Here is a 16,048-nt window from a genome sequence, read left to right as displayed (position 1 = left end):
TTCCTTTAGCAGGTAGATCTTGGAGTTTGGGGCCAGCCTGGTCTACAGAGTGAGTTATAGGCCAGCTAGAGCTACACAAAGAAACCCTGTCTTGAAAGACCCCCCCTCCCCACCACCACCCCAAAAAAAAAAAAAGAAAAGAAAGAAAAACAAAAAACCACCCAGGGTCTGTATATTCAATGAAAGGTGGTAGGGTGGCCATACGGTGAAATACCATAGTCATGAAAATGAATTATATTTTACACTAGCATGGATGCGTTTTACTAAAAAGAATTGTTGAAAGAAACAAGACATTGTATAGAAGATTCAACTAGAAGACAATCTTTTTTTTTTTTTGGTTTTTCGAGACAGGGTTTCTCTGTGTAGCCTTGGCCATCCTGGACTCACTTTGTAGACCAGGCTGGCCTCGAACTCACAGTGATCCGCCTACCTCTGCCTCCCGAGTACTGGGATTAAAGGCGTGTGCCACCACGCCCGGCTTAGAAGACAATCTTAAGACTCAAAAATAGACAATCTCAAAGTTCTTTTGCTTAAAGACAGATGAATGGGACACAAGTGTGAAGGTGAGAAAGGGAGTGATTTTCTCGTGGTAGAGTGGTGGCGGCATCAGAAACCTGACTAGGAGACACGGAGGGCGCCTTAGTTAGGATTCATTGTTGTGAAGAGATCCATGACCAAGGCAGCTCTTATAAAGCAAAACAATTAGCTGTGGCTGGCTTACAGTTCCAGAGGTTTAGTCCATTGTCATCATGGTGGGAGGCATGGTGGCAGCCATGGTGCTGGAGGAGGAGCTGAGAGTTCTACATTTGCGTTGGCAGGCAGCTGGAAGAGAGAGACTAGGCTTGAGCTCTGAAACTGCAAAGTGCACCACCTTTAGTGCCGCTCCTGGTGAGCCGTTTGTATTCAAGCCACCACATTCTACTCCCTGGCCCCCAAAAGCTTGTGGCCATATCATAAATCAAAATGCATTTACCCCAACTTCAAAAGTCCCCATAGTCTATCATAGTATCCGCACTGTTTAAAAGCCTAAAAGGTCTCCTCTGAGACTCATGCAATAAACTGTAATCCCCAGTAAAATAAAAATGGAAAGGCAGATCACATACTTTCAACATATAACGGTGCAGGATATACCTTACTGTTCCAAAAGGGAGCATAGTGAGGAACTACTGAATCCCAAAACAAGACGGAAAACCAACTGGGCAAACCTCAAACTCTGCATTCCCATGTCTGATATCAAAGCACTCTTCAGATCTCCAAATTTTTTCAGTTTTGTTGACTGCAACACAGATCTCTCTTGGGCTGGGTCCACACGCAGTTAGCAGCATTTTTGGGGGCGGCGGGAGGCGGGGCAGGTATCTGGCATCTGGACGACCCTGGCATCTCCAACATCTTGGGACACCCAGGCTTCACCTTCATGGCTTCATGAAATGGTCTCTCTAGGCCTCCCTGCAGGGACACCCTGCCACATGCCTGCCCTCAGCTGGGGCTTTCTTTAGTCGAGGGAAATTCCATAGCCCTTTTCCTGTATCACTGACTCTAAAGCCAGACCACATGGTCAACGCTGCCAAGTCTTGCTGCTTGCTGGGACAGGAACATGACCTCCTTGTTCAAATACATTTTCACCAGCTTTCCTTTACTGCCTAAGCTTGGCTGTTATGGAACTCCTGTGGACCAACTCAAAGATCCACCTGCCTCTGCCTCTGCTGGGATTGACGGTGTGTTCCACCACACCCAGCCCTAAACTTTTAATTCCTTTTCACAAGTTCCTTTACCTGGATGGGTCTCGCCCTGAGGTTACTGCTCCCTTTATTTCATTTAGCATCAGGCTTAAAAAAAATCTGTTTATCTCCTTGAACATAGTATTTAGATCTTTATACTCCCTTTTCTACTCAAGCTGCACATTTTGTATTTTTCCTTGCCCAGCTTGCTCCATTTCATTGTAGATCTGCATAAGACTGGTCACTAATAACCAAACAACATAATCAATACTAGGCTGCCTGGAAACCTCCTCTGCCAAAGCTGTTAATCCAGAACTCTGCAATTTAGCCTCAGGCAGATCTTTTTGGACAAGGTTAGTAAGCAGCTATATTCTTTGCCAAAACATCACATTAGTGGCCTAGTTCTAGGTCAGTAATAATACTCTCCTGAAACCTCCTGAGGCAGGGCCCCACAGTCCAGATCCCCCTTAGCACCACTCTATTTCATGCCAATTAAGCCCCTCTTAAAGCATTCAACTGCTTTTCTACATGAAAGTCCCAATGCATTCCATATTCCTCCAAATAAAAGCATGGCCTGGCCTATCACAGCAATACCGGTAGTCCCTGTACCATTTCTGTCTTAGGATTTCTGTTGCTGTGAAGGGACACCATGACCACAGCAACTCTTATAAAGGAGAACACTGGATTGGCGCGTACTTACAGGTTCAGAGGTTTAGTCTGTTGTTACCATGGCCGCATGCAGGCAGACATGCTGGTGGAATAGAATTTCTACATCTGGACCAGCGGGCAGCTGGAACAGAAAGTGACACTGGACTTGACTTGAGCTTCTGAAACATCAAAGCCGACTCCAGTGGTATACCCACTCCCACAAGGCCACATCTCCTAACAGTGCCACTCCCTTTGGGCCTATGTGGGGGGCATTGCCGATCCACCCAGGGCTTTGGGGGATCTATCTATACTTCTGGCAGTGTTCTAGCCCTTGGATAGTGGGTACTTGTTCTCTGACTCAGGCATGAATGATACTTTTTCACACTTTGAAGCGTTAGTTGAGTTGGAGAGTGCTAGTGGGTGTATGGAAGAGTTTTCCCTTACACTCTGCAGATTGAGCTTCCTTCACAAGGACCTAGTGTGAGCAGTGTTCTCCGCTGACAGAGCCCTGTGGCCTGCCATACTGACCTCTCAGTGGCTGTTTGTTTTGAAGCGTAAGAGTTGAGAGCCGTTCAGATTGAGGGAGCCCACCGTTCTGTTGGAGCGGCCTCAGAAGCAGAGGCAGTTAGAGTAACTTGCATCATTTTTACAGCATGTCTCTTTGTCTCTTCTCAAACTTTATTTATTTATTTATTTACTTTTTTGATATGGCCCTTCATGTATTTAAAAGTTAACTCTGGCAAACTTCACAGAGCCCTTTCCACATTGCGAAGAGGTTCTGTTCTGGCTTCTTAGCCAGGAGCAGTGTTTAAGATGTGGCTTTTGGCAGGCAGTCCTTGTGCATTTCCCGTTTGCTGTTGCACTTGCTTTGGTGTCCCTTGCCCCTGGCCCTGGTTCTGTAGGAGCTCCTGTCTTTAGTTTTCCCTTTCTTTAAATGTTCATAGTTTGCCGCATTCTAGAGTGGAGAGTGTGGAGATACTGACTTGTTAATAATTGAAAAGAACAGCGTTGGTGCATGCTGGGATAAAATTACAAAGGTCCTTAACCTCCATGTCTCATATGCCATTTTATCCCAGTCTTTATTTTATGGCTTCTCTGTTGTTTGTTTAATTCCTTATATTTTTGAGTCCATCATTTTTGAGTCTGGCCCAAGGCTCTATGTAGGTTTTTCTCCTATAAAACTCAAGCTACTTCTGTCTGCTTTATCCATTCACAGATATTTGAGGGGATCTGAGGTGTAAATGACTGTTCTAGATGTTGGGAAGTGACTAGCAACGCAGCAACTTACGTTATGGACATACTGTTTCCAGGCCACTAATTCTCTCTCTCTCTTCAACCTGTGTAGGTCCTCTCTGGGTGTGCCATCATTGTCCGAGGGCAGCCCCGCGGTGGTCCTCCTCCTGAGAGGCAGATCAACCTCAGCAACATTCGTGCTGGCAATCTCGCCAGGCGGGCAGCTGCCACACAGCCAGATGGGAAAGATACACCGGATGAGGTAGGTGCTTCCCCCTAGGTGACAGCCTGCTCTCCTCTTTGAGGGAATTTTGATGTGCTCTTTGTCACGGTGACTGGGTCTGTCCCCACACACGCACCGCCTGTCTTTAGTTTCCTTCAAAGGAGAAAGGCTTTATTCGACTCAGAGTTCAAGGGCACAGTTCGTCCTGGTGAGAAGGTCAAGGCAGCAGGAGCTTGAAACATTTGGTCACACCAACATAACCCGGAAGCAGAGTGTGATGGATGCTCCTGTTCACTCCACTTCCTCCTCCTCCACAGCAGAGGATCTTGGCCCAAGGAATGGTGCCTTCTACAGTATGAGAGTCTTCCATCTCAACCATCCAAATTGAGACAGCCCCTCCTGCACATGCCCAGAGGCTTGGTTCCCAGATGACTCTACCTCGTGATTGGCCAATCCCTAGAGTAGCCATTATACAGCGGTTAACTGCAGTAGCAATCCCAGGCCCATCCCTAGTCCTTTCCTGTGTGCCTGCCTCACTCTCTCTTGGGTGATAGACAGAAGTCATGTCAATTTTGATACACGTTAGCCTTCTCTTAGTGCTGCTGGCAGCCTTTGCTCCAGATGCTGCATCTACAGAGCCGTCTGAATGTATGAGACTGTAACGCTTCATGTAAATGGGAGGAGGTGGGTTTCTTCTTTTAGGTCAGCACTGGACTTGAATGCAGGGCCTCACACATGCAGATAGCTTGTTTTCTCCTCTTGACTCCTGACCCCACTTCTTTTTTGGTAATAAAGTCTCATGTAGCTCAAGCTGACTTCATACTTGGATAACAGGGGATGACTTTTAATTTCTGATCCTCCTTCCTCTGCCTCCTGAGTTTTGGAATTACAGAAATGTTGCCATCAAGTCTGGTTTATATGATAGTGTGATTGAACTCAGGGTTACATGTGTGGTAGATAGACACTCTACAACCCAGCCATAAACATGAGAGTTTTATTACTATTTTTATTAAACCTAACCGTTTGTGTGTGTGTGTGTGTGTGAGAGAGAGATATGCATACGTTCATGTGTGAAGGTAAGGGGACAATCCGTGGGAGTCAGTTCACTCCTACCATGTGGACTTAGGAGTCAGGCTTGGTGGCACGTGCCTTTAGCTGCTGAGCCATCTCTTCGGCCCTAACCCTGTGTTTTTGTCCGCCCACCCCCACCCCCCAGACAGATTTTTTCAGAGCAGCCCTGGCTGATTTGGAACTCTAGTTGTAGACCAGGCCTCGAACTCACAGAGATCCAGCTGCCTCTTGCCTCCCAAGTGCCCAGGATTAAAGGCATGCACCACCACTGCCTGGCTTAACCCTGAGTGGAATTTCTATCAGTCTCTGGGCAGTCTGTGGCTTGTCTTTGTTTTTATGCTCTGAGGCTACTTCTGAGCTTTTTCTCATCATCTTCTCTTCACTTCCCACACCCCTAACCCTAACACCTGGCGGTGTGGCCTCTCGGCTTCTCGAATCATCTGACTTTTGACTGCTCACATCATTGCCTCTTCATACAGCTGCCCTCCCTCCCAGTTGGTGTGGTTTAGGCTTCTTGGTTTCTATGCTTGGAAATGTTGGTGCTTGGTTCTGCTTTAGCAGTGCTTTGTGGGTTGGAAACAGGATTTCTGGACTCTTAGTTATTTATTCTCTGCTCCAGCTTGGCGTCTTTGAGTAGATTAGTAATCAGCTGGTCTCTGCTTTTCCCTTTCAAGAACGTGAAGGAGCAAGAGCTTACAAGCCTTTATTTAAGGAAAGCAGTTTCTTTTCATCTCTAATAGTATTTTTTTTAAATAAGGCAATAGTGAAACAGCATTATAGATAATGGAGATGGAGAAAAATCACCCGTAATTATTCTATCAGCAGTACTTCGTTAGATTCTAGAGATAATGACTGAATACATTAAAATCAGTTCTTTCTCATTGGTCCTCCATCAGTAACTACAAGTATTGAAACTAGTGTAGTGTCTGTATCTACCTCTGGATTGCTCAGTGAGGATTAAATAAGGAAACATGAAGTGCTTAGTGCATTACAGAGTACTTAATAAATGTTTGGTAATCACTGCTCTGTTAGATCAAGTACCAAAGATTAAACCTATTTCGGCATTCTTCAAACATTGAGTGTGCATCAAATGGGTAAACCACTGTTTAAGCATTTCCCTTCCTATCAGGTGTGTCTTGGAGCAGCTTGATTGCTCCTGAGAGCTGCCTCTTTTAGAGGTCATCAAGCTCTTCTCCCCAGAAGGAAGAAGCAACGCAGCCTCTAAGAGAGAAGGCCGTGCTTGATTCCCTGCTCTGTGGACAAGCATCTGCCTGAGACGCTCAAGGCTGCTCTGAACTGTGCTGGGCAATGGGCAGTAGACGCTGGGCACACTCCTGTGGTGGGAGTGATGGCGTGCACGGTGCTGGGCACTCCATCCGCTGGTGCTTTGTCTTCTACAGCGGTTTGCTGTCACCCAGCCCTTCCAGGAACTGTGCAGAGTCCTCTGTGAGAGGGAGTGCTTGGTAGCCGTAGAGTCCACTCTTCGCTATCCCACAGCTGTTAACTCTTCCGTCCTCGGGCCTCGTCTGTCTTCGCCCTCTGTGCTCTGCTCTTCCTCTCACACCCTTGCTGCCCTGACGCGAGGTTCCATAACAGCCCGTGACAGCCTAGAGCAGAAACTGAATTTCCCTTCGCTAGTTTCACTTTCCCTGAAGCCCTCTGCTCCAGATCTAGGCCTTCAACACCTAGGGATTCTGTCTCCCAGACCGCCTAGCAACTCTCTTGCTGTGCTGGGCACATTTACACAGCGTGCTCTGCTTCTCCTTCCGCCCAGACTTCCTCCAGAGCTCTGGGATCCCTCTTCTCCCCTCTCTGGACAGCTTCCCACTCTGCAGCCCTCGCGGGCTTACAGCTCCCTCGGTAGGCCAACTTGGCCTCACTCCCCTGCTTGAGGACTGGGACTAAAGGCGGGTACCACCACACCCCTAGTAATTTACAAACCCTCGCTCGTTGCTGTTCTCAGACTCATCAATGAGTCTCATTACTCTGGCAAACTGCAGGCCTGAGCCTAGACTACAAGTCCGTTTGTGCTTTGACCTCCATTCTCCTAATTAAACAAACAAACAAACAAACAAACTTATTTTACCATTTTATTTATTTTTTGAGAACTTCGTATATGACTATGAATATGACTAATTTCCCTCCCTTCAACTTCTCGGTCTATCCCCCTCACTCCCACCCCCAACTCTTCAAATTCATGGTCTCTTATTCTTTAATTATTATTGTCAAACACACAAACACACACCACACTCACTTATAAATATAACCTGCTGAGCTGATGCAGTGTTGCTCATACATGTGTGTGTGTTTAGGGTAGACTGCTCGGTGTCGGCTCGTCTGTCTATCACAGGCCTTGAAGTGCCTCTGTGGTCCCGGGCCCAGCGCTGCCACTGCACCCAGTCCTTCCCACAGGCTCCTGGAGCGCCCTTGGCTTCTGCTCTCAGCTCAAACTGCTTTCCCCATGAGCGTGCTCCTCACCAGTGGGACCTGGTGACCACCCACAGCCCTGACATTCCCCATGAGCGTGCTCCTCACCAGTGGGACCTGGTGACCTCCCACAGCTCTGACATTCCCCATGAGCGTGCTCCTCACCAGTGGGACCTGGTGACCACCCACAGCCCTGACATTCCCCATGAGCGTGCTCCTCACCAGTGGGACCTGGTGACCACCCACAGCCCTGACATTCCCCATGAGCGTGCTCCTCACCAGTGGGACCTGGTGACCACCCACAGCCCTGACATTCCCCATGAGCGTGCTCCTCACCAGTGGGACCTGGTGACCACCCACAGCCCTGACATTCCCCATGAGCGTGCTCCTCACCAGTGGGACCTGGTGACCACCCACAGCCCTGACAGTCCCCATGAGCGTGCTCCTCACCAGTGGGACCTGGTGACCTCCCACAGCCCTGACATTCCCCATGAGCGTGCTCCTCACCAGTGGGACCTGGTGACCTCCCACAGCTCTGACATTCCCCATGAGCGTGCTCCTCACCAGTGGGACCTGGTGACCACCCACAGCCCTGACATTCCCCATGAGCGTGCTCCTCACCAGTGGGACCTGGTGACCACCCACAGCCCTGACATTCCCCATGAGCGTGCTCCTCACCAGTGGGACCTGGTGACCACCCACAGCCCTGACAGTCCCCATGAGCGTGCTCCTCACCAGTGGGACCTGGTGACCTCCCACAGCCCTGACATTCCCCATGAGCGTGCTCCTCACCAGTGGGACCTGGTGACCACCCACAGCCCTGACAGTCCCCATGAGCGTGCTCCTCACCAGTAGGACCTGGTGACCTCCCACAGCCCTGACAGTCCCCATGAGCGTGCTTCCTCACCAGTGGGACCTGGTGACCTCCCACAGCCCTGACAGTCCCTTCCCTAGTCCATCGTTGTGCTGCTAGAGCATTCACAGCATTTTATTTCAGAGTTGTGTGTTTTTCTGTACTAGGCTGTGACCTCTTCAAAAGGAGGGACTGTTCTCTCATCTTGGTGTCCTTGTATCTGGTCAGCACCTGATTCAGAACAGAAGTACAGTGAATACACACTTGGGTAGTTGAGGAAAGAAGCTGAGTGGCTCTCTGGGGGTTGGTGCGTTGCACACTGAAGCACCGGCTTTCCGTTGGCTTGGAGAACAGTGTCCACTTTTTTTTTTCCTCAATAAAGAAGAATCTAGGAGATTCAAGGAGAATCAAGGACACTGTTACTCGTTTCGTTTCTTTGTGTCACCGCCCTAGTCTCATTCATTTCATTATTCTTTTTCTTCTCTCCTGCTTGTCAGCTTTCTCATAAGTCCTGTGGAAATGAAAGCAGGCTCCCTGTCTGTCCCAGCCGTCATGCCCTGTGCCAGGCTAATCCCCAGTGTTGCCTAGCTACTGCATTGACAGGCACTGTGCTGGCTAGGTATTTATTTCCCGCAGATTAATTGAGTGCCTGCTGGGTGTGAAGCTCTGTGCTGGTTTCAGGAGAAATTCCGACTTCCATTATAGTTTTTGAGGGTTGAGGTGGCAGGGGAGAAGTGGGAGAGCAGGGTTTCCAGGTGTATGGGGTGGTTAGAAGAGAGGGGGAGACAAAACGTCCCAAGTGTTGTGCCATGTACAGACTGTAGCTGTCTAGTTGAGGAGTCTGAGCAAAGAGAAGACGGGAATTAAAACATTCTGTTTCATGATGTCAGATATCATGGCTCTCTTGGGTCTTAGCAGGAAAAGCATGCTGTCTGCCTGTCTGCCATTGGGCACTCTAAAGAGAAGAGGTAGTTCAAGTCTCAACTACTTACTGGTACTTGTTTTTTACGTGGAACTCTGGAATAGCCTATGAACAGATCATGGCTGCCCCAATCCCACGCCATCTGCTTCTTTAAATTTCTGTCGAGCTACTTCCCATCCATAGTCCCAAATACTTGCTAATTATCATCATCTGGGCCCAATCTCCATCCACACCAGCCCTGAGCGTCTTCCTGCATTTCCCCCATGGTGCCGGCCTCCTTCCTTCCATTCTCTCTCATCCTTCCCCAGGGTCTCTCTCAGAAGCCAGGGGACCTTAGCCACACCTATCCTATTTGCTCTGCCCAGGACGATGGCTTTCTATAGGTCAGACAGGAATAAGCTCGGTCTAGAGAGATGGCTCAGAGGTTAAGAGCACTGGCTGCTCTTCCAAAGGTCCTGAGTTTGATTCCCAGCAACCACATTGTGGCTCACAACCATCTATAATGAGATCTAGTGCCCTCTTCTGGCCTGCAGGTGTACACGCAGGCAGAGCACTGTATATATAATAAATCTTCAAAACAGGAATAAGCTCTTAGACAAGGTACAGTTTGGGGCGCAGAGAGAGCAAGCATTAATTAGCATCAAAATATATTATACCAACCTCCAACAATTTCCTTTTTCTATCTAAGTAAAAGGGCCATATTTAAAAAAAATATAAAGAACAATTATGAAAAATTATAAAAACCAGTAGGTAAGACTTATATACATAATGTCTAATCAAAAAATATTTGGCAAACTTGAAGAAAATATTATCTATTCTATCTTTGTGAGTCTAAAGTTTTGAACCTAAATCAATCTCTATCATATCTCATCTTTATCAACCTAAAAACATTTATCTAGACCTGAAAACATCTTACCCCCTAAACAATAAGCTTAATTGTAAAACAACTCTCTGGTCTTCAACCCCATCAGAGATTTTTGAGAAGGAATAAAATTAATTACCTGAGTAAACAGGGAGTGCAGGTTAGCAGCTTCCAAAGTGAAAAAATGGCAGAGACAGTTTGCTGTCTGAACAGTCACCCAAAAACTCTCTATAACGTTGGAGCATCATCTTCAGCTTTCTGGCCCAATATATCTGACAGACATATTTGTGAGGCAGGAACCATTGAGGACTTGCTTACCCTGTCTTGGCAGAGTTTGGCTGTCGACTCCGCCTGCATCCAAGCTTGCCCTTTTTAGGCAGAATTCTGTCTGTAGTAGAAACAAGAACATTTTTGCCCGGTGGCTGGTTTGCCACATTTGAAGCCATCTCCATAAGGAGGTGGTTCTTTGATGCTCATCATCTTCTTTGAGGTAGGCTGGGTATTACCAGGAGTTAACCTGTCTTATTATCAAAGAATCCTTAAAGTAATAAAAACATCTGTAAATGCCATAATCTGACGTTTTTCAAAACCTCATCTAATTATTTTACCTGATTTATCTATGCAATCATATCTATCTGTTTAACCTAGTATGAATTGTTGTGATAAAAATAGACTAGTAGGGCTGGAGAGATGACTTAGAGGTTAAGAGCACTGGCTGCTCTTCCAAAGGTCCTGAGTTCAATTCCCAGCAACCACATGGTGGCTTACAACCATCTATAACAAGATCTTCTGTGGTCTGCAGGTGTACATGCAGGCAAAACACTGTATACATAATAAATAAAGAAATCTTTAAAAAAAAATAGACTAGTATTTGATATGACCATGGGTTGATTAACTAACAATTGATTTGTATTACTTAATTATCCTAAACAGCCTGCAATAGTACTATCAAAGTACTAGAAGTAAACCTTGTTTGTATTAATTGAGTTGTATGCGTACAATGCCTCATATTAGAGTAGAAATATATATAATGTATATGAAGAATAACCTTAAATTTGAATTCTATACCAGCATATCAAAAATAAACTTACTTTTGGATTAGTACATAAAATTCTATACCAGTGAAGTAAAAATAACCTTATTTGTGAGTAACAATTAAGGCCTTAAGTTGAGGAGTAGATTCAATAATCTACTTTTTGTCCTATCTTCCCTATATATTTCTATATTCCCCCTTCTTTCTTTTTAACCCCTATCTCCATAACTAAGAAAGAAAGATAAAGGAAAAGACAAGAGAGAAATCTCTGAGTCTAACCTCATATTTTCTCTGAATAAGACTAATAATGATTTATAACAAACTCAATGACAATAAACATCTATAGCCCAAGAAAACAACCAAAAACCTACCCGACCCCCCTTAAAGGAAATGGGTGTCATTCTCTTAAGGTTCCTTCCTGCTGATTTGAGACAAATAATACCTTTGTAGGGGCCCACATAAAATTGGGAAAGATGGTTAAACAAGGTAGGAATAGCACTTGTGCTTTAGTCTCTAAATGTTGAGAAATTCCAGGCTTATTAGAAGTCCTGTGTGGGACAGTCTGAAATGTTGGACCAATTGGCTGTTGTGACAATTGAGCATTGCTTGGAGCAGATTTCCCCGCTGTGTTGGGACAGCGCACCTCCCTGGCTCTCTGCTGTCGGTGGACCCCAGCTTCACCTTTGTGAGGTTCCTTTCCCTTGTGAGAAGGACAGTCAGACTCCAGCCTGTGTAGCTGTCAGTCTTTGTCTGTGGTTGGTAGTAGCTTATTCAATAACAAATTTCCCAGTTTTTGATAGAACAAAACTTCAAGAAGGCCTGGTTTTGGGTAAAAAAGATTGTAGACACTTGATTCCTGCCCCCCCCCCCCCCAATAGTATTAGGTATGTTTCATTTCAAGGCCTCCAGTGTGGCTTTCTTTTGCCTGACCAGCTAGTGACAGATCAGCTGTAAAACATGAAGGCCTAAAAGTGGATGCTCCTCATGTGAGCCTTAAAAGCTTTTACAGAGCTTCTTTGTGGTGGAGAAAAACTGGAGGATTTCTCTCAGGGGCCAGAGATAGATTTCCTTGTGAACTGACCCTTGATGAGTGTGTTGCCCCTGATAAATGGTTTCCCTTTGGAGCACTTGCTGAGCTCTCTCAGGTGTGTAGGAAGTTGTGTTACTGAGGTTGAATATGGATGTGCTGCTTAGGAGTGTGTTGTGAAGACAGCTGTGGTTCCCTGCACTTTTAGAGGCAGTTGACTGCTGTAGTAGTAAAAAACAAACAAATGAGCCTCAGTACTGTTGCCTCAGAACCATTTTCTCTTGTGGAGTTTATAATTGAAATTATAGCAGACTTCACTTCGGTGAGTGGTGTCTTTTCATGTTTAGGAAGGGACTGTAAAAATGAGACAGTGGGCCAGGGCGTGGTGGCGCACGCCTTTAATCCCAGCACTCGGGAGGCAGAGGCTGGTGGGTCGCTGTGAGTTTGAGGCCAACCTGGCCTACAAATTGAGTCTAGGATAGCCAAGGCTACACAGAGAGACCCTGTCTCAAAAAACCAGGGGGAAAAGAGAGAGAGAGAGAGAGAGAGAGAGAGAGAGAGAGAGAGAGAGAGAGAGAGAGAGAGAGAGAGAGAGATGGTGAGCTCTGTATTGCTCCTTGGTGCCTGGAGGAGAGACTAGCAGGGTAGTTGAATGTGAGGTTGGTTGGGTTTCCTACCTGAGCTGAGTTCTGCCGAGAGCCACTCACCGATTGGGGTTAAATAACAGTACTGTTTTCCTGACTGCATCTTCCACTGGCTTCTAGTTTCTAGGAAAGCATATGAATTTTCTAAATTTTCAAAGTTTATTGAATGACCTCATGCATTAAGCTTCCTGGATAGAAAAGGTGTTCAAGCTTTTCAGGCCACTAATTTGACTGAGCTGCATCTTACTCTGTGTATCCTGAGTTGTGACTTGAGATGACAGCAGCAGTGCGTGAGGCTGCAGTCGTAAAGGGAGAAGCTCCCTTCTATACGTCCACTTTGCTGTACGGGATGCTGTTGTGCCTCTTGAGCTGTCCCTCCCCGTTCCTGTCCTCAGGGACGCTAGGGCTCTGAGCTGGGCGCTGCCTGTCAGTGAAGGAGGGCCGGGCTCCTCCGATAGCCTTAGAGGAGGAAGTCTGCTTCTCTCTGTCAGGCACGTCGGACCTGCTGACCTTGTGACACAGAGTCCTCTACAGAGTAGACACTGGAGAACCATGCAGGCGGGGAAAGAAGTCACATGCACATGGGAAACTCTCAGAGTTTCTTAAGTGAGTTTTCTATTTTACACTGGGCAGCATTTATAGCCATCGTCAGCCACATATCGGCTGTGGGCTGGACAGACCTGGACCATCCTAGCAGTGGTGAGGAGGACAGGACCGTCTCTTTGTTGTTCACATGGAGGCTCTGTTTCCTATTATGGGATGTGTGCCCTTTGCTTGTGCCTTTCCTGAATGCGTGAGAGGGAAGAACCGTCATTCTGTGTATAGGTGGTCCTTATCAAAACCTCTCACTGGTGTCCTCCCAAGAGTCTAGGGTCTTTAAACATTTAAAGGTTTTTTTTTTCAAAGTTTATTATTAGCAATAGTATTACTGTGTATGTGCGCGTGCCTGCGTGCGTGCGTGCGCATGTGTATTTTAAGAGTATGCACATGGAGTCCAGAGGCAGATGTTAGGCACCTGCCATCCTCTGTAGCGTGGGTCCAGTGAGTGGACTCAGGCTGCCAGGTTGTGCAGTAAGAGCTTTTACCTGCTAAGCTGTTTCACTGGCCTAATTCCAGGTTTCAGACTGGAGTAGAAGAGGAAAACATTTTGGGGACTGCTCTCTAAACTTTATTGCTGTCCTTGAAACGGCAGTAGAAAGGACATAAATAAGGCTCCTTCCTACCTGAGCAGAGATTCACTCCCGGACAGTAACAGCACTAAAAGCTTGTCACTGTCCCAGCTCTGCTTTGAACTGGCCTTAGGGAAAGTGCACTGTAAACTGGAAGGGAGAGCAGATGCAGGTAGGAGTTATTTATGAGGTTCCGCACCTTGGTGGTTCCTAGAGGGGCTCCATTTCAGGGACAGTAACCGAAAGTTGTCAGGCTGGCAGCAGGTGCTGTGACAATGCTGGCAGACGCTCTGCAGAAGTGAGCAGGAGCGATGGAGGACCGTGCTGCTGCTGGGGCCTGTTTCAAGGCCAGTGCTAGTCAGCTGCCGGGCCCTTTCTGGGAGGCCCGATGTGTGCAGTTGGTGTGTGCATTTCCTTTTCATGTCCTTGGCTTAGCACAGGGCCAGATTGAGCTGGGTGCCTAAGCGGTTTCATTGACTACCTGAAGTTGCTTTGATGCTGGCTGAGGTCTGAGTTGGCAGTTTGCCTGTAACACTTCTGTTTTGTCTTTTCAGCCCTGGGCATTTCCTGCTCGAGAATTCCTTCGCAAGAAGCTGATTGGGAAAGAAGTCTGCTTTACGATAGAAAACAAGACTCCCCAGGGACGAGAGTATGGGATGATCTACCTTGGAAAAGGTGACTAGCAGCAGGAGTGGGCCTGTTTGTCTTAGAGCCTGAAGTTCATCCAAGGATCAGGTGTTATGTGGCAGGAAGCCAGGACCGGCCTCCGTGGCCATGGCTGTGGGTTGTGGGGTTGCTGCTGGGCTATAAGAACAGGGCACACCTCCAGCAGCCCCCAAGTCTTGCTCACCTCTGATTTCTTGGCTTGGTGTGGGACCTGTGGTTACTTTAGCATTCTTCCCATGGAGGCCACTCAGTAGCCTCATGTTTTGGGGTCAGAGTGTTAATTGAATTCCTATAGATTTCCTATATTGCATTCTGCATTCTTTTATCTTGTGGCTTTTCTTCACTGTCTGGGGACTCTTTAGCAAAAGATCTATTTGGGGACAGTTGTTATTTTAAAAAAATTTGTCTTATGGTTTGAAATAAAATAGAATGAAAACAGGCTTTGGAATTGGACAGATGAGTTAGGACTCTTGACTTTCCTGTGCTGTGTCCTTTTGCCTCTATAAGCCCCAATTTCTTCATTTGTAAGCTTTTCAGAGCTTAAAGATATGTAAAGCAGATAGTTTTGACATGGTGTACATCATTGTTAACTTTGTGCACACACCACACACAGAAACACTTACTGTTTGGCTAGGCCAAATGCGTCATGGGATATTAGGAGATAGGGTCTTTGGGTGGATAGAGGGATTAGTGCTTTGAGTGGGCAGTGAGACAGGGAAAAACTCAGATGTTTTCTAGACTGTAGCTAGGTGAACATGAATAGGTTTTGGGCAGATTTTTAAATAGTGAGCTTTCTGTGGTTGATTTGAAGTCTTCCTAATACCATAGCAACTCAGGTTATCTGTTTGGCTTGAGAAGGCAGTGCTTCCTCTAGGCGAGCATTAGAAGGCAAAGCTAGTGACATCCCTTCAAACTGAGCTTAATTGTACACGTTTTAGGAAAGTGAGTTGAGAGTGACAGAGGTGCTGTCTTGTTCTTGTGGCGGGAGGAGGACTGAGAGCTTGTGGCTCGCCTAGGACTGACTCCAGAAAGATAGGAACTCTTGACATGTAGGCTGGAACTTGCCACACAGACCAGGCCGTCCTGGAACCCAGAGTGCCTCCGCCTTCTGAGTGCTGGGGTTTAAGGTGAGTGCCACCAAGGCAGTTACCTACCAGCCCCCAAATACTACCCAATTGAGACTCCCTCTTGGCCATAATAATTTAATAAATAACATGAATGAATAATGAGATCCTTGCTTATAGATATATCACCTTTCTTTCCTTTTATCACATTTTTGCTTTCTTTGAAGATTCAGTCTAAAGGGATGTATTTTTCTCCTTTCAGGAGAAATTGTCTATGTTAGTTTTCTTGAAGAAAGCAGCTCAAGGAAGGGCAGGTGTGCTTTGCTTTGACAATGTGAGGGTATATAGTCCACCATAGCCAGGAAGACGTAGCAGTGGGGCCGTGAGGTGGCTGGTCACATTCCATCTGTGGTCTGGAAGCAGAAGGCAGTGAATGCTGGGGCTCAGCGCACTTTCTTCTCTTCCTTTTTTATTTAGATAGGGAACCA

The 16,048-nt window shown here is 46.7% G+C and overlaps 1 protein-coding gene across 1 annotated transcript in view; it reads left to right on the top strand.

The window, feature by feature from the left end:
• Positions 1 to 16,048, top strand: part of Snd1 (staphylococcal nuclease and tudor domain containing 1) — a 413,057-nt gene that overhangs the window by 29,627 nt on the left and 367,382 nt on the right. Inside the window, exons 2-3 of the mRNA XM_051151835.1 lie at positions 3,712 to 3,861; positions 14,385 to 14,505. Of these exons, the coding sequence (XP_051007792.1) occupies positions 3,712 to 3,861; positions 14,385 to 14,505 (271 nt within the window). The remainder of the gene's footprint in view (positions 1 to 3,711; positions 3,862 to 14,384; positions 14,506 to 16,048) is intronic.

The sequence above is a fragment of the Acomys russatus genome, chromosome 10 (genome assembly GCF_903995435.1).
Source record: "Acomys russatus chromosome 10, mAcoRus1.1, whole genome shotgun sequence".
NCBI classification, from domain to species: domain Eukaryota; kingdom Metazoa; phylum Chordata; class Mammalia; order Rodentia; family Muridae; genus Acomys; species Acomys russatus.
The sequence above is the reverse complement of the archived record's forward strand: the minus strand, read 5'-3'. Positions and strand labels throughout refer to the sequence as shown.